This window comes from Mixophyes fleayi, chromosome 7, assembly GCF_038048845.1.
Source record: "Mixophyes fleayi isolate aMixFle1 chromosome 7, aMixFle1.hap1, whole genome shotgun sequence".
NCBI lineage: Eukaryota > Metazoa > Chordata > Amphibia > Anura > Limnodynastidae > Mixophyes > Mixophyes fleayi.
In genome coordinates this window covers 8038274-8063151 of record NC_134408.1, presented here as the reverse complement: position 1 = coordinate 8063151, position 24878 = coordinate 8038274, and the positions used below count along the sequence as shown (strand labels likewise).

At 37.0% G+C, this 24878-nt stretch overlaps 1 protein-coding gene across 1 annotated transcript; it reads right to left on the bottom strand.

The window, feature by feature from the left end:
* On the bottom strand, positions 1-20289 carry LOC142098596 (NACHT, LRR and PYD domains-containing protein 1b allele 2-like). Its single transcript, XM_075181429.1, has 10 exons — positions 20112-20289; positions 19605-19698; positions 17419-17519; positions 15812-15867; positions 15162-15382; positions 11937-12226; positions 8810-8938; positions 2389-2524; positions 1647-1688; positions 1-848 (listed from the first exon to the last, which is right to left on the bottom strand). The coding sequence occupies exons 3-10, from the start codon at positions 17515-17517 to the stop codon at positions 553-555; spliced, it is 1269 nt and encodes a 422-aa protein (XP_075037530.1). The 5' UTR covers positions 17518-17519; positions 19605-19698; positions 20112-20289; the 3' UTR covers positions 1-552.
* Between the last annotated feature and the right edge of the window lie 4589 nt (positions 20290-24878).

Below are 24878 nucleotides of genomic sequence, written 5' to 3'. Positions count from 1 at the left end.
TTAATTGACTTAATATATTCATCTATAAAATATTATTATAAAATGTCCTTATATAGTTACGTATGAAAAAAAAACAACTTTTTCTTTATCTATTACAACAACTCCAGTTTTTTTAATAACCTGTAGTACTAATTGCAATTGTTGACTAAAATGAATTACTCACTAAAGACTCTCACTAGATGACAAAGCAGAAAACACCCCCTAGAGGTTGTGACTTGATATTGCACTCAAAGAAAAATTAAATTGGCAAAAGCAATTCAGAGATGTTCACAACTTCCTACCTGCACACATTCCAGAACAGATGTAAGAGCAGGTTGGTGTGCAGCATATGGTGTAAAAGGAGGATCACATATAAGAGTCTGACTACATGTACAGTAGCTGGGATCACTGTGCAGAGACACTGAATATGTACCTAGAAATGTAACCATTAAAATGGCTTTTCAGTGTGACATTTAAAATAAGCTATAAAATTATGCTAAGTTTCATGAGTATTCGTTGCTTCTTGCCCAAACCCACCACCAAATATTTCTCTAGTGCCTCAATACAATATTTCTAGATGTTTTCAGCGGAATAACTAAGCTTTTTCAGCTTTCTGATGAGAGGCCCGTTGGTAATCTTTAGAATCTTGTACAACTTTATCTGGTCATCATCACCCCAAGACTTGACACAGCCGTAGAGTGCTCTCATCTGCTCCTGGGAGGTTTGTTTGCTGAGCACAAAATCATATTCTTCACCTGTCAGCAACTTCTCCGCTAAGAGATGATCTAGAACTAGCTCTACTTTGGTCACCTCACTGATCAGAACTTGTCGATGTTTAATCAGAAAGGACTCTTTAGGCAGAAAATTACCTGTAATCGTAAAACATATTTATTTAACATACTGTTTAGTTATCCTACTATATTTATTTTTGGACATTTTCACTATTGTTATTAATGTGCCTGACTTATCCATTTATCTCATACAGCACCACATTTAATATATCTTATTCCTGTTTTTTTAAGAAAATCTGATTGCTAATCTACCCCAAATTTAAATTCATACTTTTTCTTTGAAATAAAATGTGACAAATTCTTTAAACAACTCTAAAAAAACGATACATTTAAACATGATTTACAGCTAATTTCAGCTGAATTTGATGGATAAAGTTCATGGATCCAAGTTATTATCTCTTCTTTTAAATGTTTGCTCTTTTCTTTACAAAGAACAAAAACCCACAACAAAATTAATTGCCCCCTCTAGACAACTGGGTACTAATCAGACATAAGGAACCAAGAGAGAGGAAAATTTTGGGACTTAGACAACTGTTTGAATAAAATAAAACAGTTGTCAGGGACACATATAACGGCAAGGAACAGTATCATGGGGGCCAGTAATCTGTTGCTCAGCTGTGGGATACAGGGAAACTAAGACTTTATGAAGGAACACTGGTGATGTCCGCAGATCATTGCTGGGGCATGTGAGCGTCTATGTAAAAAGAAGAGCATGAGCACCTAAGGGGAATGTCAGACCAGACAATCACAAGCCAAAATAAATGGGAACCCTGCATCTGAGCTGCCAAACATGAAAAGCAATGAGCTACTTTGTAACAGAGGTTAGGGCACAGATACAAAGAAAGGAACATTGTTATAACACAACATGTAACATACCTTTCTGCTGGATACACTGGAATGTCAGCTCTCGTAAATCTCCTAGATAATAACTTGGAATTAATAAATATTACAGGAATTACAGAATATTTACATTAATGCAGGTGAAGCAGTGTTGTACAATTTCAAACAAATGCAGTCCTTTTCAAGAGAATTTCCTTTGGGGGATAGAGGGTAGTTCCAAACAATATCTGCTGTGGCCGTGTCTTCCTTTGGCTCGCAGTGGAACGCATATGGACCGCAAGACCACTGAGCGCTTCCTGTAGAGACGGAAGCCTGATCAGCTCAAAAAGAAAAGTGTAAAATAGTGCCTACGACGCGTTTCGTCCTAAAAGTTCTTTTTCAAAAAGTCCTTTTAGGACGAAAATTCTCTTGAAAAGGACTACAGAGTGAACACTCCTGTTTGAAAACATTGTGGAGGACTTTTGAACTATAAGAACAGGGAAAGAGCAGGGTAAGATTTTACAGTGCTACACATTTTTTCACAAAAGAGCATAAACATTCTTTTTATTGTCCACTTTGTGCATGAGCATTATTTTATAGCATCTGCATTTAGTGTTCCAATGCGCTGAAGTATACTATTTTTCTTTTTGTATACACATTGTCCTTTAGCAGCAGGTTCACTTGCAGAGGAGAAGCGCTAGTATTTTTTGGTATTTAGGGTTAATTGTTTATGTTTTTTACAAGTATTCACTATGGAGTAGGCACAATAGTTAGTGGACAGTATAGGCTGATATGTTACCCTCTGTGAGCTTTCCGTTCCATATGAGATTGTCCTTTTCTTTTAGCGATAGTAAAATTTCTGTTGCATCTCCTTTCACGTTTACCTCTATGTAGGGATATTTCTCTAGGTCATCATGGATTTTAAGCTTTAGAATCTAGAATACATTGAAAAGATCTGGATATAGATTTCAATTCACTAAAGCGCCATCATCCATATTAAAATATACTTTCTACATATACCCAGCCATTACAGGATAATTACACCCCATATACCAGTTGGTCCAATATAGTTAGACATCTAAAATTTGGGTGCCGACCGTCAGTAAATTTACCTACAGACAACAATTATTAAGTAAATTTAAAACGTATGTCTGTCAGTAAGAAAAAAAATATCAAAACATCTGACTAAAATTACACATAATCGTGGCTAAAAAATATTGGCGCCCTTGCACTTTCTTTCAAATAATGCACAATTTCCTCTAAATGGAAATTAATCACAGTGTTTGGTCTCCATAATTCTTTCTCTGTTAATATACAGAACCTTTGTTTTTGTTTCTTAATGTAAAACTGTATATCATACTAAATCAGAAAATGAAAATAAATTGTATTGATAAAATTATTGACACCCTAGACGTAATATTTTATAGCACAGCCTATGGTCAAAATAAGTGCAATCTACCACTTCTTATAGCTATGGATGAGCTTCCTGCACCCTTCTGCTGGCAGTTTGCTCCATTCTTCTTGTGCAAACTGCTCCAGCTCTCTTTGATTTGAAGGGTGAGTTCTCCCAACTGCTGTTTTCAGATCTCTCCAGAGTTGTTCTATGGCATTTAGATCTGAGCTCATTGTTCAGTACAGTCCAGCATATTGTATTGAACCAATTCTTTGTGCTTTCTTTGTTTTGCATCATTATCCTGCTGAAGACCCATGACCTTCGATAGAGGTCCAGTTTTCCGACATTGGGTTCAACATTGCTCATTTCAACATTGCAATTTCATCAGAGTCTCTGATGAAATTGCCCTACAGGCGATGAAACGCGTCAGTCCTTTCTGGATGCCATGCGGGTGCTTTTCATACTAGGAGCGTGCAGCACAAAACCCTCTATCATCATTTTTACCCACTTATCATTGATACCGGGATCCACGTTCGCTGCGGTTGACAAATAACACTTTGTGCCTGGATAGTTGTGGAAACATTGGTCACGTCCCGTTTTAGGGAAAAGAGAAATCTGAATATTGCCAATTCCCATCACATTACAAGCGGTGCACACGGAACTGTGCTACATCTCAACCTGAATCCCCTGTATATGGAGGAGGAAGAATCTATACACTGTTTACCACTGCAGTGTCTTGGGTGATCCACACAATCATGCTCACGGAGCTGTGCTAATCTACAACTTCCTGGTGAGAGTATTGGATTAATCAAATACTTTATGTAAAGGTATACCTTTATCCAGTATTTACATCTATTCATTTGGATAATCGTTAGCTAAAGTGGCTCCTGGACAATTTGACACAGAACTATTTCTCTTATACCATCTAGATACTTTATTACTATGTTTGATTACACAGCTTATGTGCCTAATTCTAACAATACGTTTGGACAGTTATTCCATCTGATGTATATTGAATATTTCAGCATGCCACATCATGGTAGTACCAATTGAATATTTAGTCTGAGTTTATCAGTAATTTTGTGTTGAGTGGTTTATTCCACTTTTAAAAGTTTTATATGTTTTGGAATATTTATGAAAAAACTGTATTTTTTGTGAATATCCCTTACCGCAGTCTATTTATCTGATTCAGGTACAACACACACTATTGCACTTTTGACCATTTGTACTTTTTTTGGGGCTAACAGACCCTACGCATATTAATGTGGTGATTGTATCAGCCTATCAAGCACAGGGGGCTATTTTGGTTTATTTAATCTTAACATATAAACCTCGAACAATCCTGTGCACCAATCTTCAATCAAGTTTTCTCTTGCGGCCACGTCAAGCGAGGTTAGTTACAAAGCCATGGACCTTAAACTTCTTAATTACATTATGGTGGAAGCTGGACCATCAAGGTTTCTGAAGATTGATTTGTAGCCTTGAGGTTGTCCATGCTTGGCTACATTCTAGTGTCTAAACTCCTGAGAAAATCCTGTGGCTTTCTTTCTTTTCTCAATGCTTATTGCAGTATACACAGTCAAAAAAGCAGAAGGATTAGTCATTTTATCTTCTTAAGTTCATTTAATGAGTGATTTTTATAGTAAAGGATTTCTCTGTGTAATAAGCTATGGGAATTGTTTCTGTTTTTTGCTTTATTCCATTGTAAACCAAAGAAATACATATGTGAATACCAAAATAGTTTTTTAATTTCATCAATTTTCTGGCAGAAATGGTGCATTACTAGAGAAAACTGCAAGGGTGCCAATATTTTTGACCACAACTGTAACATTTTGACTACACCAGTGGTTTAGAGTCTAAATAGTGATATGAGTCCCATTATTTCAGCTTCTGTTCCCCTTTTTTTCTCAACATGCTACTACTTTTACTTTACAGTAAGTTGTAGAATTAGATATACAATGGGTCATTCTAAAATATTATGCCCCTAGCTCGGTGGTAGTCACTTTAACGGTGCTGATAACACTGACAGTGACTACCAGGAAGGGAAAAAAATGAAAATGACTTCCTCGACTTAGAAGAAATGATGACTGACCTTAACAATGACAGAAGAAGTTCCCGGCAGTGTGAGAACAAATCACGATCCCTAGTAAGAACGGCATCTTGTTTCTACGTCATTTTCAATTGCGACCTTTGTATCACTATTTTTAAAGTGGCAAAGCCGCTTCTCATCCGACCTGTTACACTTAAGCCTAAGTGTAATACTTGGGTCGAATAGTGATACAAAGGTCGCAATTGAAAATGACGTAGAAACAAGATGCCGTTCTTAGGTGATTTGTTCTCACACTGCCGGGAACTTCTTCTGTCATTGTTAAGGTCAGTCATCATTTCTTATAAGTCAGGGAAGTCATTTTCGTTTTTTCCCTTCATGATAGTCACTGTTGGTGACACCACCTCCGAAATTTTGCACCCAGTCCCCCTAGCCAGCTCTGGTGTGTGCACTAGAACTGAAAAACAGATTTGGGCTTTCTGCTAATAACAAAATAAAAATCAATAAATAGTAAGATAATTGTTTTACACCGCACAAGGTTGACCATTAATACTCCTATATACCATATAGTGGGTAATTTTATATCACCTATGATGGAGGGTGCACTCACACACAGTATTGAAGTCAATATTGTAGGGAGGAAGAAAGAAAGAGTGTGTCCAAACAAAGAGGCACTCTAATGGTCAAAGATTAAAACTTAAATTTTATTAGTATATTTTAAAAGTTCTCAATATAATGAGTTCCATGAGGACCTATAGCAAAATATTTAAAATGAGAGAATTGGAATGAGTGTGTAGAAAATTTATATTCTGTTAAAATAGGTAGAAACACGAGACTACCAAGCCGCCCCGCTACTGAAATAACTCTATATATTTGTATAGTTTTATAATACAGATAGTACTAGTATAAGTCGATCTGACCATATAAAAACATCAATAGTATAAGTCAACAGAGATCTCCCAATATATATGGTGAGGGGAATCCCTTTATGGCTATGGGGATTTTATATTCCCTGCATGAATCCTTATTTCCCACTATATTATTATTATAGGGAATACCAGCGGGACTCTGGAAATATGATCTTGTTGCCAGTGTTTCAGTCTATGTGTGTATGACTAATTAAATCATGAGCCAGCATATTTCCCCTTGATATATGACAACTATAATAAAAATATAGTAAATATAGTATATATTAAATATAGTATATAGTATATAGTAAATATAGTATAATAATAAAAATATTGGCAAAAAAAAGTTGAATTTTCTTTTACTAGATAGATTGGTTCCAAAAACTACTGATGTCTACTCAGTGACAAAAATTGACTGAAATGCCTAGATGTAGTTGGCAGAATATTAAATAGACCTTTTCCTTAATTGCTTGGAACGCTCAGTAAATTAGAAGACATTTGAGCGGAAATTTCCTCAACCTCTACGCATTGGGCCTTACTTAGAGTTGGGTACATCTGCACATCGAACGTACGTAATGTAACACCCCCTCTGTTGTTGTTTTTGATGCCTCCCAGTGGCTGAGTGTGTGGCTCAGCACCAGAACCCAGAGGAGACACACCAGGTGGGTTGCTTTGTAACAAGGCTGGTATGGGAGAATCAGATCCTATATGACAGTTGAGAGTGTGACAGTTGACCATTGGGGGAAGACATCTTGCAAGCCAGGACCCAGGAAGTAGGAGGGTGGTCCCAGGTCCTTGGAAAGTGAAGGAAGAGGTGCAGCGGATGCCGAGAGCCACCAAGGCATCATGGAGATCCCACTAAGAGCAATAATGAGCCCCAAGTAATAAAAGCCCATAGAGAAGGGCAGTGATAGAGTGGTATCCCCTCCCTTAGGGGTAACCCATTTGAAACACCAGTTCCTGGTTGGGTGTGCCACCACAAGAGGGGGAGAGTCCCCTACAACAGTGGAGAGAAGAGAAGGGGAGTCTTTACAGAGGATTGCCTGTAAGAGCTTGCCAGGAGAAGAGAGGCATGTATGAGTGATGTACCGAGACCCTGCATAGGGGTGAGTGTGTGGCAGCTGCCACAAAGCAGCACTTGTGTGAGCAAATGGGGGAGAGAGCCCTGGATATAGACACTAAGAGTGTCAACAGCCTGGGAGAGGGTTCATGGCCAGATGCCAAGTGAGACTGATTTATGTGCCTCTAACAAGAGAAAGAGATATGTGAGCTAACAAGTCAGGAGATATATATTTAGGACTGTATATATTTACTTATCACTGCAACAGTTTGTGCTGAAGTGAAGAGAGGTGTATATAAAGAATTTATGTTGCAATATAGAGATGGCCTGGTGCCCAAGTTATTGAAACAACTAATTGCACTGCACCCCAAGTTACATCACCTGTGTCCCACCAACTACAAAGAGACTTGAAAATAAAATACCTGTGTGTGCAGGGACCCCCTGGTAAATTGCACCTATGCCCATGAGCTAGCCAGGGCTAGAGAAGGAGGGACACTGCCTAAACTGTGCTCCTCACATTACACACTGGGACAGGGAGAACTACTATATACTACTTGTGACTGGATCACTTATAAATAACTTATTTGTGGCTGGATCATGTAGAAATAATGTATTGTAGAAATTTATTTCAATCAGAGGTGCAGGCACCAATGTATAATTTGAAAGGCACTTATCGTGTTGCATTGGGATGTGTCATTGTTTGGGTTTGCATCTTTGCTAGAGGAAGTCTGTTTGCTGATAGCAGGAAATGTTAAGTAGATCTATATGTGAAGTGACAAAAACCTGTTTAGCCTGTATACCCAGCAGGGCGGCGCTGCCTGGCTGTCTGGCGTTACTGGATCTCAGGTAATGCAAGCCTCAAGTTTTAGCACATAACAGAGAAATGTAAATATTGTTAGCTTTGCATTGCATGTAAATTTATGTTTGGGTAAACAAAATTCCATCCTGATTCTAAAAATAGCCAAATTGGTATAAAAAGCCCTGTCTTGTATTGAAAATTGTTCTTTCTTGCTTCATCTGACCTGCTCCTGGTAACTTTAACCAGTGTGAGCAAATAAACAACACTTGATTCAAAGATCTGCTTGGAAACTTCTCTATTCCTGTGACCTACATATTAGATCTAAAGTCTAATCCGTTCCTGGCTGTTACTGAGGTTTGCACCCAGTTTTTCCAGCACCACCACTCTGCCCACTACCCAGTAGCTCTTGACAGTGTGATAGGCCAGGGGGGATCCATCCACAGCAACCCTGATCAATTGGAAGAGGTCAGGAGTACCAGCCCAGGTAAACCAGCAAGGGGTACATTAGCAGCGTCAGTTACCCCCCAAAAAACCGTACTGAATGCCGGTAAGGAGTCCAGTGGTGGCAGCATTTATAATCCCCTCCTACTGCGGCAAGAGGGCGCATTTTGGATAGTGAAAAGGAACGGTGGCAAAGTAAGCCCAGCCAGTTCCCAGCAACAGCAGAGAGGGTGACATAGGTTGTCCATCCTGTCACACTACTAATACGTGCTTAAGTCCTGGGGGAAGCGGAGTATCAGGGAACAGTTATAAGGTCTATGGAAAAAGGGGTTCATATAGGTGAACGTCACAGTTAGCTTGGTTCTAATATCTTATCTCAGCGCAGACCACCACTGGCCTTACACAGTGACCCAGTATAATGGCAATATAAGCTTTCTGCTACAAATACCTCTTCCAATGCAGACAGCTATATGTAAATAAAAATAAGAAGTCATGGATATTGTGTATACATTTTTACTGACAACAAAACACAGTATATGTTAACAGAACATGTTTTATATGTGTAATTTTACCTTATCTGATAAATCCACATCTCGTCCTCCATCAATAGTATAATCTGTTTTAGTATTTAATGAGTTTCTTGTTTGGGGAGGTTTATCGACCCTCTTAAATCCAAATTCTTTTTTCAGTTTATCAAGTTTCTGGGTGAGGTGGAGACAATAAAAGACAATATTTTCATAAAACAACTAGGGGTAAATGTATGAACCTCCGGATTCTTCAACTCCGGCGAGTTCAGCGTCTTCAGCACTTAAATTTAAAGCGGCGCTGTATTGTAAAGGGAAGTTTCCCTTTACAAGGCAGCGCCGCTTTAAATTTAAGCGCTGAAGACGCTGAACTCGCCGGAGTTGAAGAATCCGGAGGTTCATACATTTACCCCCTAATGTCACTTCATAAATACACAAAACAAAACCAGACTGGGAGTTGGATACAGGCGAGTAATGTGCACAGCTGGAAACCTCACCAGAAGACCTCGACTGACTGGGGTGGTGCTTATTGTAGGTGGGAGGTGCTTGTATTTAAAGATCCAATATTGGTCTCAAGAAGTTCTCACAGCAAGATTCAGCTTTAACCAGCAAAGTTAATTCACTACTCTGTTCTTGGCTCTGTAAATGACAAATTCCCAGCTAATTTGAGCTAGTTGTCATATGGTTTATTTAGATTGCAAACCTTTAGTGCATTAAACTCAATATTTCATATATATTTTGTGACACCATATAAATAATAATATACATGGATAATGCAGTCAGTGTAAGACAGTGGCAGTGGATTCATTAGAAATAACTTTACAAGCTATTTATCGAGGAAGAATAAAGGGTAATGAAAGTAACATTGCACATTGTCTTCAAATGTTCAGACTTCACAAATGTTGATTTATTTAAAAATATTACACTGCTCTTTTGAATGAAATGTGCCTTTTTTTAAAATGTATTTATCTAAATTAGAGATGAGCACATGTTTGATTTCCCTGATTAACAGTAGTTTATGACCAATCATAACAATACAGAAAATCAAGGCTATAAAAGCATCATGAACCAGTCTGGACATAGAAAAGAGCCAATCTGAGGGTAGAAATCCATCACATGGATTTCTATTTAGTTACCCTTCCTTTTTTGTGCATCATTATCATTCCATTGTACAGTAGTGACAGGGAAATGTATTATTGTTATTATTATTATTATTATTATTATTAATAGTAGTAGTAGTAGTAGTAGTAGTAGTGGTAGTATTTCTAGGACCTTACAGACCTCTCCTCTCACTGAAATTCAAATTGGATAAAATACAGATACTCTCAGCGCTCCACCCACACCTGTTGCCCAACACACAAATTTACAAATACATAAATGACAAAAGATATTAAGAACAATTAGGCGCTGATGTGTCACAAATCAAACAACAAATGAAAAAACAAATAACTCAAAATACAAAAAAATACACTCTCCTGAGAGAGTGTATGAGCTCTAACTCTAACCAGTAACTACATTAAAAAGGATTAAGTTAGCCTGGAATTGGTGGAATCCTGGGAACAATTAACATCTTACTTTGCCATTAGAACCACGCTGATCTTTCCTTCCTTCTGGTAGGAGTATATTACCTATGTCGGTGGTAAGGTAATGGTTTTCATGATTACCAGCATTCCGACACCGATGACACCGATGATACATACAAGGAAAATCTGAATGTCTAAAACACCGATTTGAATATGCTCCCAGCGAGTTATTGCGAATACACAGATGTCCGGCACAATACTTTGACGTCATTGCGACCTGAATAAATCTTAATTTAAAGCGGCAATGTCAGGTTAAGAGTTTACACACTTAACCTGAGGGGTCCTGCCATTGCCGCTTTAAATTAAGATTTATGCGGGTCACAATGACGTCAAAGCGCTGTGCTGGACGTCTGTGTATTCGCAATAACTCGCTGGGAGCATGTTGCTGCAATCGGAGATGCACAGCGTCGCTTTGGAGGTAAGTCTGGTTATATTCAAATCGGGTTTTTTAGACATTCGTATTTTCCTTGAAGCTCTCCTTGGTGTCAGAATTTTCAGCACCGTTACACCATATCCTGCACACCTATGTGATGTATAGATATGCAATTTCATTAATTTGAAAATGTGAGTGTTTATTTTAAGTTTTATAAATAAATTCAATTTTAGTAAAACAATATCATGCTAGAATCCTTTCTTCTATATTTGTTGAGCATTAATCTACTAAGAAGAATACTTTCCAAAATGTGAGTGATGTGTGGGGAAAAGAACCCCTGAGTGTTGCTTTTCAAGATGAGCTCTAAAAGTCTTCAATCCTAAGGGAAGGACGTGTGGAATCACAAAGTTTGCTGTACATATTTGGAAATCATAGATGCCATCTAATTATTGGTTTCTAGTAAGCGTTCACTGCACAAAGAGAATTAGCACTTCAGCACTTATTTCTGAAAGGAGTATAGACTTAAGAAAATATTGGTTTATATTATTTATGTTGTGGAAACTGGACCGCACTATGTCTTGTTCTTTTCCTTCTCTTCCATATTTATCACTAATGTGGAACAAAAAAAACTAAGATTAAAGGGCAAACACACCTCACTTAATAATTAAGTATTTTTTTGTGTATTTATATATTTTTTTTTATATATATATTTTTTGTATCATTTTGTATCATTTTTGCACATCAGCCCCCAATTGTTATTACTATCTTTTGAAATTCAAATTGGAATGTCCAAACTTATATTTGCATAAAAACCCTTCTATGTAAAACATGGAAATTTGTTTCAACTAATTCTTGAAATTCTTCATATTTGGTAACCCTATTAAGAATGTGATATGTATTGTGGCACAGTGTTTAGCATTGCTGCCTCGCAGCAGTGGGAAGGAATTTGTATGTTCTCCCGATGTTTACATGGGGTTTCTTCCCACACAGTCCAAAATATACTGGTATGTTAATTGGCTTCTGACAAAAATGGACCCTAGTGTGTATGTGTGTGTTAGAAAATTAATACTCTAAGCTCCAATGGGGCAGGGATTCATGTGAATGATTCCATTTTAATTCTCCTTGCATCTTGTTTAATCAAAGAATAGTGATCATGAATCACACATATAAGAAGGTAATTCCACGTTTTCCAATACTACCTTAAATTACATTAATTTACCTTTATTTGTGGTTGGCCTCTAGGAATCAGATAGAGATGAATTCTATACAGCTTGCATGCTGAAACTTCTGGACAAACAACACGGAAGTATAAGAGAACCTTCCCATGAATTGGGGTGTACTTCTTCCTTAACTTCCAAAAGTGAGAACGAATCATTAGTGGAGCTACACAGGAAAAGGTGGGATTTTCCAGCATGATATTAGAAGGCTCAATTTTATCCGGCGTTTGTAAGCTCATTTTCCCATCTTTGAAGTGGACACATTTAATTAAGGATTTATCTCCACCAAGATCTGAAGAAATAAAATAGCAATGTCTATGTTGAAATACAATATAGAGGCTTGAAAAGCACATAGACTGGGGCTGGACCACCCCCAACTCAGAAAAGATAGAAAAATTAACCTTTTACGAGGAGAAACATTCTGTATTCCATTGCATCAAACTGGAGACACCTCCCTGTATGTGGCCACTCCACCCCTTGAATCTAATTTAAATAATCCTCTTCTGCAAAATTAAATGATGCTTTTGCATGTGGGTGCAAAACTACTGTAATTGCATGATTACTCCAGTCCCACACTGAGCGATGAATGCGCTAATCTGCCCACAGAAACCATTCAAAAATGTTGAATATATGGACACCACTATTCGTGTAAAATCACTGCTTCTTACTCACAATTGGTTGAGATTCAAGTGCTGCCAGGCCCCAGACGCATGCACTTTGTAAATGACCCTTATACGTTCTTAAAGACTATCAATTGCAATCTGCCAACATAATTACATTATAATTAAGCAGTTAATTCTTTGAACTCCAGTGACATATCTCTTGACATGTTGATTTTTTGAACTGTGTTATTAACAATAACCTAAGCATCAAAGAAATGAGGGGAATATCTAATATATATAAGCCTAGTGGCGTGCGTTAGTCTGTGTGTGTGTGTGGGGAAAAAAAAACCAAGCTGCAGCGCCACCTTCTGGGCGGAGTTATACACTGACCTACTAAATTCTTAGTGTGTGGAAAAAAAAACTCAGAAAGGGCTGAAATTTGGTATACTAAGATGTTTTTAATTTGTTAATTTAATTTGTTAATATATATTTCTTGAAGAAGTGACAGTTGGGAGTGGTTGGTGGTTGCCGGGGGTGACAGTGGGGAGTGGTTGGTGGTTGCCAGGGGTGACAGTGGGGAGTGGTTGGTGGTTGCCGGGGGTGACAGAGCAAGAGGAGTGTGTTACTCAGGATCGCTGAGAGAGATCCCTGTGTCTGGATAGACATCTGGATAGATGTGGCGATAAAGATGAAGGATGAGGTGATGGAGAAGAATGATGAGGTGGTGACATGTGGACAAAACCACGTTAAAAAAGGGCGCTTGCGTCGGGATGTAACGCTCTTCCCCTGAGGAGGCCTGGGCTATGGCCCAAATGCATGACAAGAACCTTTTTAACACCTTAAGTAGCTTGATTTGACTAGAATGCATGAGTATCATGCACGGGCTAACTTGTTTAAAATATTTTCTGTAAAATAATTAATATTATTATAGAATTCATAAATAATGAAAACATTAAAAATGCACATTTTTTTGTAGAATGAATAGAGCTGGAATGACAATAAATTAATTCAACTTTGATGTGGCTGGGGTAGGGTTAGAAACATATTTAAGCTAAAGCGCTAATGATGAAATGTGCAAAATTTTATATGAAAATGCGTAAAGAGATAAGTATGTTGCTGAACATTTAGCTAATCTTTTGAAGAATACATTTTAGAATTACCTAGGAAATGATGTTTGTCAATTTCACTTAGAATTTTTCTGTAAAATTTGGTAAACAAATATGTCATCCTATGTAAATACTCAGGGCTATCATAGGTGTAGGGATCAGAGACAGGAAAAAGTTTTACAAATACTTAACAATTTATTTTTCTATTCATTTTACCATCCTATAACTCCTCATATAGATACAGTATATGGCCAAAAATATTCGAACGCTTGACCATTACACATACGGGGACTGTAATAGCATTGTATTCAAATTCATATACTTTAATAGGGAGTTGGTCCCCCTTTTGCAGGGATAACAGGATCCACTCTTCTTGGAAGGCTTTCCACAAGATGTTGAGTGTTTCTGTGGTTAATTTGTGCCCATTCATTCTGTAGAGAATTTATGAGGTCAGGCACTGATGTTGGATGAGAAGACCTGGCTCGCAATCTCCGCTCAAGTTCATCCCTAAGGTGTTCGATGGGGTTGAGGTCAGGGCTCTGTGCGGACCAGTCAAGTTCTTCCACACCGAACTCATCACACCATGTCTGTGTAGTCCTTGCTTTGTGCACTGGGGCACAGTCTTGTTGGAATAGAAAAGGGCCTTCCCCAAACTGTTGCCACAAAGTTGGAAACATAGCATTGTCCAAAATTACTTGGTATTCTGAAGCATTAAGATTGCTCTTCACTGGAGATAAGGGGCCTAGCCCAAACCCTGAAAAACATCCCCATAGCATTATCCCTCTTTCACCAAACTTCACAGTTGGCATAATGCAGTCAGGCAGGTAATGCTTTCCCGGCATCCACCAAACCCAGACTCGCCCATCTGACTGACAAACAGAGAAGCGTGACTCCACAGAACATGTTTCCACTGCTCCACAGTCCAGTGTCGGTGTGCTTTACACCACTCCATCCGACGCTTGGCATTGGTCTTGGAGATGTGAGGCTTGCATGCAGCTGCTCGGCCGTGGTAACCCATTCCATTAAGCTCCCGCCACACAGTTTTTTGTGCTTATATTAATGCCAATGGAAGTTCAGAGCTCCTCAGCTATGGAATTAGTAGAGTGTTGGTGACTTTTACACACCATGTGCCTTAGTAGTCCTTGATCCCGCTCTGTGATTTTACGGGGTCTACCACTTCATAGCTGGGTTGCTGTTGTTGCTAAATGCTTCCACTGTCTAATAATATCACTTACAGTTGTCTATGGAATATCCAGCAGGGATTACATTTATATATATATATATATATATAAATAGATAGATTATATAGATATATATATATAGGTATAGACAGATTTAGATATAGATATATGTATAGATATAGATATAGATAGATAGATAGATAGATAGATAGATAGATAGATAGATAGATATATGTGATACAGAGGCAAGGTGTCACAATCACAGACAGATCTCACCAGTATTGACAGTACTAGTAGTTTTCAGGTGAAACAGAAGTAATAATATTTGTGTGACTTACCTTCTAAACACAGATAATGTGGCAGATACACTGCTGACACTGCACCAGACACAACATTTATCTTAAACAGAGGACCCACAATCTCATATCCGTTCTCCTCAATCTGCCTCTTATAGTCAGCCCCGTATTCCAGTTCATATTCAATGGTCGCTGTGGATTTCACCTGGAACTTAATTCCAGTCTCTGAGCAGTGGAAAAGTTGATCAGGGTTCAGTTTATGTCTGAATAAGAAAGATATAATGAGCAATCTTTATGCAGCCCAATATATTTACGATATATATATATATATATATATATATATTTTTTTTATTTTTTTTTAACATAAAGTAGTTTTAAATAGACTTAAATTTAGATTTGATAATTAGATAACAAGATTACTCATAAATGTTATTAATGTTGCTGTTGCCTTATGAAAAATAATATTTAAACGAATCCGTTGCTCTGTAGCACCAAGGTTGTAGCAATCAAATCTGCAAGGCCTACCAGGTCTATTGCATTATTTGTATTGGTTTCTCATCTCCGCAAGAGTTAATAACCTGACAACAAACACAGGTTTTCTCTATTCCAGCTATTGTAGAAAAAACAAAAACAAATTGTGACATAATGTTATATTCACAACCAATTTTTTTTGGACAATGTGCTAGCCTTACCTGTACATTTTACCATTTATAGTTGATGTTATTAAGCCATCAGACTCCTCCTCAGCCTAGGGGATAGGGGATGGGGGAGGGGGGAAAGAAACAAACATGAAATGTTTAATTCTAATAAACAGAAACTTAAAATCAAATCATTTACCACAATGTGCATCAACTGGCTTACAGTTTAAACTTTTTCTTGCATTACTGAAACAAATAACATCTAGCAAGGCGATGTCAGAGCTGTATGCCAAACCATATTGCTGTATTTAAATTAGCTGGGACATTTTTTATACTACGGGCTAGATTTACTAAGCTGCGGGTTTGAAAAAGTGTAGATGTTGCCTATAGCAACCAATCAGATTCTAGCTGTTATTTTGTAGAAAGCACTAAATAAATGACTGCTGGAATCTGATTGGTTGCTATAGGCAACATCCCCACTTTTTCAAACCCGCAGCTTAGTAAATCTAGCCCTATATGTGTTATCTTTTATTTACTATATATTATGATTGTTTATTTATAAATAAATATAATAAAATAATAGTGCAGTTTACACAATACAAATAGGCATAAGACTCTGGCAGATCATAAAGCATGATTGGGTCTATAGATAAAGACAAAAGAAAGACAGGGATTGCATCCTTGAAACCTTTACACATTAAAAAATTAGAATAGAATAGAATTATAAATTATATCTTATTATTAAGGAAATCATTATAGCACCCATGTTTAAGATGAATGATTTGCCAGCTTAGTGATATGAAGATAAATTAAAAAGGTTACAATTGTTAAGGTGGGAGTGGATGAGTGTTTGTATTTAATTTTTAGTAAGATACAGTAAGGGCACATGGCATTATTTATATTTATATCAATTTCATAAAAGTGGAGTTTGGTTCTTAAGTTGTGATTAGTAAGTTCTCCAAAATGTGGCCTATAATGAGCATCTAAATATTACACTGACATCACAATCAGAAATAGGAAATGTTGGGTTATCAGAGATGCATTCAATAAAATGACAAGGTTAGTTGAAAAAACAATATTTACTAAATTCAAAAGGACACGTAAAGAGACTTATAGCAAATAACTACTTTATGTTAATAAATACTATAATTATTATTACTATTAAAAAATCCATATTGTTTAGAATTCTGAAGCTTTATCCAGAACTTATCTCAAAGGACTTATAATATTATATAGTTATTATTAAATTATTAATGGGACTGGACATCTATCTATTTATTGATTTAGTTTGTAGGATTTTTGTTTGTATATTAATAAACAACAAATATTACTGACATTGCAGCCTCAAACATGTGGGACGTTAGCTAAATTAAGGCGATTGATTCAATTACGGTATCCGTGTACATTGTGGAAGTAAGAACTTTGTTGTTCCCAGAGAGCAACATTTAATTGTTGCTCTTGAAAAAAAATAAATGCATAAAAACATAAAGATTTGTGTTAATGATTTGATGAAAATAGCAAACAAAGAGGCTAATAGGTTTGTTTTAATTAGTTTGTGAAACAAGACATTTTCTGACATAACTAACTAGAATTGATATTTATACTTTAGCTATCTAATATATCCTCTCAAGTTGACACTAATATATATATATATATTTTACCTTTGCACAGAGATTGGACTTCATAGTCTCTTCCAGCTGAACAGAGCTCATCTTGGCTGAAATGTTGTCACCACTTGTTTCTGTAAATGGATTTTTCATATCTAAGGTACAATTAAATATAAATAATTCAAATAAAATGACATTAGCCCAAATGATTACAATGTTACAATTTAGGTACATATACATTTACATTACTCTATCAATAATGACCCAGTCACTGCCCAGTATGAACATTATTAACGTTTGGATTGCGTTATATTATTATAAGTCAGTTATTGAGGTAGAAGAGTGAACTGCTCACTTATGGAGGTAGGAGACATTTAAATGGAAATCAAATCAAACTTATTGTCATGTAGAGAATTTTGGTGATTAACCTCAGTCAGCCTGGGTTTCAGAATTCAGTGATATGATCCTTTAATCATCCATAGATTCCCATTGTTTGCTACCTGTCTTACCAAATTTTAAGTTAAACACTAAGCCATTGGCAGGATTTCTATGCAATACCATGGTTAAGTGCCTGGTTTGCATTAAATTAATAAATTGCAGGTAACTCTCAGTCCCTATCATCAGATAATTACAAGTGATTGACAGTTACTTCTTTTCAGACTACAAATGCTGCACTGTGTAAAAAAATAATAATAATGGAAATTCAAAAATGGCCAGCATGCCCCCTCCCCAAATTGTCAACCAGCTTTTGTGCTAGACAGGCAAGTTTGACTCCCCTATAACCATGCCCTGCACTGAAAGTGCTGGGACTCTTCCTGGACCCCCTGATCTATAGGGGCAATTTATTGACAAGATTGGTTTGGCTTACTTTATTAAGGAGGAGGGAAACCTTTTGGATTTACCAGCTAAACACTTTAATCAAAACTGGGTTTAATGATAATTTGGATTTTAATGTATTTTGGAATGATTATATTATCAGCAAGATCAGGGCAATGTTCAGCATTTGTTAATTATTTTACCCCTGCTTTTATTTTCATGGCAATTTATTTTACTACCTTTAAATGATCTTAATAACAGGCTCACTTGACCTGTATAATAATATTCCTCTTCAATTTTCCTCAATAGGACATGAAATGACTATCATACAATGTTATTGCTTTCCCTCCTTCTCACTTCATATGAATATTATAAATTATTCCCATTATCTTCTATTATTATGTTCTTTGATATCTCCTATACATTTAAGTGTCCTCATATAATTTTGCATTAATATCCTGGTTTTTTTTTATTTGTTCCATTTGGGAAAAGAAAATGCTCTATGTTCTTCACTGCCCTTTACAATTGCAATTTTATTAATCCACAATCCCCCTTTACAATGAGACAACATATGGGCTGTTCAGCTGGTGTTGGCAGTGCAGGTATTGGAGCAGCATGGTCAGCATTGCTATTGTTAATCATGTGGTTTAACCCCTCATGTTTTTTGTAATTGAATCTGCCCCTAAGAATACTCATTTGCTATGCTCTCTTCTTTCGATGTTAATTTTGTGATCCACAATAATCTGATGAGAATTAGATGTAATTGAGTTCTATTTTATATTGCTAAAATGTTTAATGAATTAACTCTAGTGAGCTCTTATGTAAAATAGCAATTACAGCCTTCGATTCCCAGCGGCCGTGTAACTATGCCTTTTTTTGGAAATTAGTGAACAAAGATAATTATATTTGTAGCAATATAGTTGAAAAAAACCTTAATAGTAGGGATTCTTATCTGCCTATGAGAAAATCTTTACACACAGAATATGGCAAATTGCACAAACATAATATGTGTTATGTGGTCCAGGATATTACCAGATCGCATAATCCTACAGATTGAACATGATCTGAAAACTAAGGGCTAGATTTACTAAAATGCTGGTTTGACAAAGTGGAGATGTTGCATATAGCAACCAATCAGATTCTAGCTATCATTTATTTAGTACATTCTGCAAAATGACAGCTAGAATCTGATTGGTTGCTATAGGCAACATCCCCACTTTTTCAAACCCGCAGTTTAGTAAATATACCCCTAAGTGTTTTAACTACGCCGACTACTTCAAATAAAAAAAATAAACAATTTGTGCCTCTACTTAGTGTCAGCAATTAAATAATAAAAAATGTTTGATAATAAAGTTGAAGAGCAAAAGATCTTTCCTAGACCAGCAGTAAGGGTTAATAGTAACGTTTAGCTGGGTTCCTCCTACCTTTGAGCAAGAGCCGGAACAGACTGAAATGATTTCGCAATATATAGGGCGTCACCACTGTTACTGGTAATGGCCTGGCCTCCGAGTGCACTTTCTAATAAACATGGTGAGATAGCAAACATGCATCATCATCATCATCATCATAATACTAATAAAAAAAACAACACAGTCATATATCAGCCCTTATAGCTATTACTGAATATATAATATGTAGCCAAAAGTTTTCAATAAAATAACATAACACAAATCCAAAGTCCAGTGTCTCAGTATGTTACTATAGAGTGTGTATATAAATATAGTATATGTGCGAATATAAACAGTTTGTATATTGTGTATAGAGTGTATAACAAGTATAACAAGTAAGTATAGAGCAAAAATATAGACAAGCACACACAGAGGCAGACACAGAAACAGCTGCTATATACAACATAAATACCATTGAGTACATATATAGAAATGACAGGGGTCTACTGCATTAAGCAGGGTGACCTCAGATTAGATACTTACTAGATCAGGGAGAGAAGAGGAGCTGCTGGCTGCCTGGTTGGGTACAGAGGTCTCAGAAAGAGCCACATCCCCTACATGGTGACATCACAGCCTATTGCTTAACATTCCAGGTATTCATAGTTATATTCTGAGATAGGAGGTGGGTTCATCTGACTCCACCTTCCTGTTTCACTCTGCAGCTTCGTTGAATGCTGGCCTTCACCTTCACGTGTCTATGCAGTGTCTGTTTCCCGCGTTTTCCATTGACGTATGTAATGTGCAGCCTGAGAAGGCTGTAATGGTCTGTCTTTATAGAACACAACAGGTGAAATAATACTGGGAAGACAGACAGGTCAAACTAAGGGACAGAATGAGTCCAATGAAGTGACTGTTAGGCACTGCTTACACAGCGTGAGGTCCTTAAGGTTGGTCCTACTCAACAAATACATATACTTGTACTACAATGCATAAAAGATTTGCACTTCATAAATATACTTTATAATAATACCTGTACCACCCATACCTCACCTGTACTTTCCTCACCCTTCTATCCCTGAGCTCTTGTGTCTCTCACATCTCAACACTTTCTTATATTTTGTAAGGAGATAACATCTGTTGTGGCATCTGACATGTCCACTTCCTGAAAGGAGTCTAATAGAATCCTTTTTCATACCTTCCTAATCCAGGGGCTCACACTTTTTTTCTCTAATTACTGTGACGTGACTTTTCTGCAATGCTCACATTCTGCTTCCATGCATTTATTCTATATCTCCCACACCTTGACCTCTACATGTTGCTTCTGACTCTGTTGTACATTATGCTTCACATTCAGTTCAAATATGTTTTCTTTATACTTTTTTAAATAACATTGAACTCTAGTTCAAAACATTATTAAGATAAGATCCCGTGCAGCCCCCCTTCTCTGGAACGACCTCCCTCGTTCCAACCGTCTCTCTCCTACTCTGTGCTCCTTCAAACGTGCACTCAAAACTCACCTCTTCCTCAAAGCCTACCAACCATCTACTTAACCCCCATATCCTCCCTTTAGCTCGCCCTCCCTTCTCTCCTCTTGCCTCAACTGGCTCCTCTTGTGCCTGGTCTGTTTACCCTCCCTTAGGATGTCAGCTCATATGAGCAGGGCCCCCTCCCCTCCTGTCTCCATACCTGTTCTTACGCTCCGTCTTTACTGCATATGACTGGCCGGAGTTTCTGAAGTATTTTTGTTCATTGTTCTGTATGGTGTCACCCTGTATAGTCTACTGTTAGTACTGTGTGCGGCGCTGCGGATACCTTGTGGCGCCTAACAAATAAATGATAATAATAATAATAATAATAAGATACTAATAGATTCTTAGAGCAAAGTGTCTCCATCTGACATTTGTCTCCAGTCTATAGAAAATTCCATTCTTTTCAACCCTTTAAACATTGCTTAGCATTGAGATCTGTGGGGAGGGTGCTTCTTTACATCCACCATATTAAAAAATTATGTTTGAATAAAACCATTGTGCACATAGATTCAGGAACCAACCTAACATACCAGCAAATATGGAAACTATTGGTCTCTAGCTGATATCCCCATAAAATGCCTAATTCTTAAAGGACAACTAAACCTCAAACACAACTTGACTTTTAAAGAAGAGCTCCACAAACAGGGCCACTTTAATGCACATATCATTTGCAATGCCCTTTGTAAAGCAGAAGGTGGATCTCTATCCCCAAACAACAGTGTCTTAAATCATAAAAAATAACATTTTCATTAGTCTAATTATGCTGTGTGACAGAGCTCTATCAAGATGGATCAGGTGCATCATAAGTGAAAGTTAAATATATAAACTAAAGGTATATAGTATATAGGTAAATAACCAATAGTAAATGCTCAGAGGTATAATTGGCGCTGCAGATGGATTTATTAAGTAAACAGTTAGAATTAAGATTCACATCTGGGATAATATGTCTGGAGCTAATAAACTTACACTGCTGCTAGAAAGTTTGTGAACCTTACTGCATGTTCTGAATTTCTGCATAAATTTGACATTATATGCGTTCAGTTCTTCATCTAAGTCATAAAAATAGGTAAAGATAACACAAAAAATGAAATAACACAAAAGTGTTAAAGCCCATGTAGAGCTCCAGCTTCAGCAGCCCTAAGTTTCCAAAATTAGGGGAACCTGCCAGATGGATCATCTCCAATCACAATGAGAAGCAAGTCATCGGGAATCTCCCCTACTCTATACAGCAAGCTAAACAAAGACCAGGATGCCTGGTAAACAATGTAAGGACTTAACTACTACAGCAGCCATCAAATTTGTTACATTGATGGTATCCGTTTCATCCTACCTTCTCTCTGCCTTGACTCCTTCAGAACTTCCTGCTACCAGGCAATCATGAACCTTAAGCTTAGTGCTTTACAACTCCACCCCTATTGACCCCTGCACTTTCTTGGCCCATGCATCAACCAGGCCTCCGCACCCACTAGGCTTTCGCACCAACTAGACCCTGCACCATCACGGTCTAACCTAGGCCCCTGCACCATCCTGGCCTCAAAATTTTGCATACCTATGCACCATAGCGGACCACACTAGGTATTTTGTTCCATTTATTCCTATTATCTCTCATTACCCCCTTCTTTTAGAATGTAAGCAGTGTCTTCTATCCTATGTCTCTATATTCCTCATTAGTTCCTGTTATGTCTTATGATGAACTGTTTCTGTATGTCATGTGAGTTTTCTGTTAGATTTCACCTATGCATTTACTTTTCTCCTTTACTGTACCCATTGTTATGATTACTGCTCTGTAAATCTGTATATGTATTGTTTATACATTCCATATTTATATACATTCCATAATGATATACATGACATATATTTTACATAACATATTTATATACTTGCAAATATATGCAAGTGATGAGTCCCTTGTTTGATTCACAAGGACAGCATGGTGGCTTAGTGGTTAGCACCTCTGCCTCACAGCACTGAGGTCATAAATTTGATTCCCAACCATGGCCTTATCTGTTTTGAGTTTGAACGTTCTCCCTGTGTTGTCTTGGGTTTACTCCCACACTCCAAAAACATACTAGTAGGTTAATTGGCTGCCATCAAATTGACCTTATCCTCTCTCTCTATCTCTCTCTCTCTCTGTGTGTGCATGTTAGCAAATGTAGACTGTAAACACCAATGGGGCAGAGACTGCTGTGAGTGAGGTCTCTATACAGCACTGCAAAATTACTGGCACTATATAAACAACTGATGATGATGATGACATGTGGCACCACTGATCTTGATGATATACCTTTTCATTAATTTATTGGTCTAAATGACCCAAAATTAAATTGCTTTGTTGGAAAAAGTATATGAGCAGCAATGACTTTATTCAAACATTTTTATGGCAATTGTTGATCAGCCTTGTGCATTGGCTTGAAGGAATTTTGGCCCATTCTTCCTTACAGAAGGACTTAAATTCTTTGATATTTGTGGACATTCTTGCATGAACACCCCACTTTAGGTCCATATTAAAGTTTGGGCTTTGAAACACCCATTCCAAAACATTCCAAAAAATGTATTCTGATTCAACCATTTTTTTGTAGATGGTTTTGTATGTTTAGGGTTGTTATTTTTATACTAGACCCATCATATATTGACTTTCAGTTCACTCATGGATAGCCTGACATTTTCCTCTAGAATTTGTGATACAATCCAGTATTGTGTGTTTCATCAATGATGGCAAACTGCCCTGGTCCAGTGGCAGCAAAACAGCCCCAAACCATAATAATGTCACCACCATGTTTTACAGTTGGGCTAAGATTCTATAGTTGGAATGCAGTGTTTGGTTTTCTCCAACATAATATTTCTCATTTAAGTCACAAAATTATATTTTAGACTCATCCATCCACAGAACATTCTTCCAGTAGTCTTATGGCTCATCCAGGTGGTCTTTATCAAACTTTAAATGGGCAGGAATGTTCTTTTTGGAGAGTAGTGGCTTCTTCCTTGCTATCCTCCCATGCACACTATTCTGGTTCAGTGTTTGCCTGGACTTATGAACACAGACATTCGATAGTGCAAAAGAGATCCTTTAACATTACTTTGGGGTTCTTTGTGATCATATGCTTTGCTTTTGGAACTATTTTTGCTGGCCGATCACTCCTGAGGAGAGTAATAATAGCGTTGAATTTTCTCTATTTATACACAAAATATTTAGAAATTGTTTTGTAACATTTTACAGCTTGATGAGCATCAACAATTCTTTTCTGAGGTTCTCAGAAATCTGCTTAACTCAAGGCATGTGTTCACAAATCTGTGTGGTGAAGATCAGTATCTATGTTTCTTTAAATGAATCAGGCCCAGTCAAACTCATACCTGATTATCAACCAATTGATTGACACTCCTAACTTATCTCCTTAACTGAACTGATAAACATAGAGGTTCATCTACTTTTTCTGACAAAGATATATAATGTTGGACCATTTTGCTCAATAAATGAATGCAAAAATATATCAATTTGTGTGTTATTTGATTTATTAAGCAGTCTACTTTTATGACTTTGATCTGAACACATTTATGCAGAAATTCAGAAAATTCTAAAAGGTTCACACACTTTCTAGCACCACAGTATATGTTAGTGGTCTCTTAGAATAATATTGTGAGGGTGACATAAATACATAATAATAGTAATAGTCATATGTAAATGAAAACTGAGATAACTTCACAAGGATAAAAAAAAATTAAATGAGTAAAGTATAACAATAGTAAATTTAAATGATTTATGTTTCGTCAATTGATATTGATT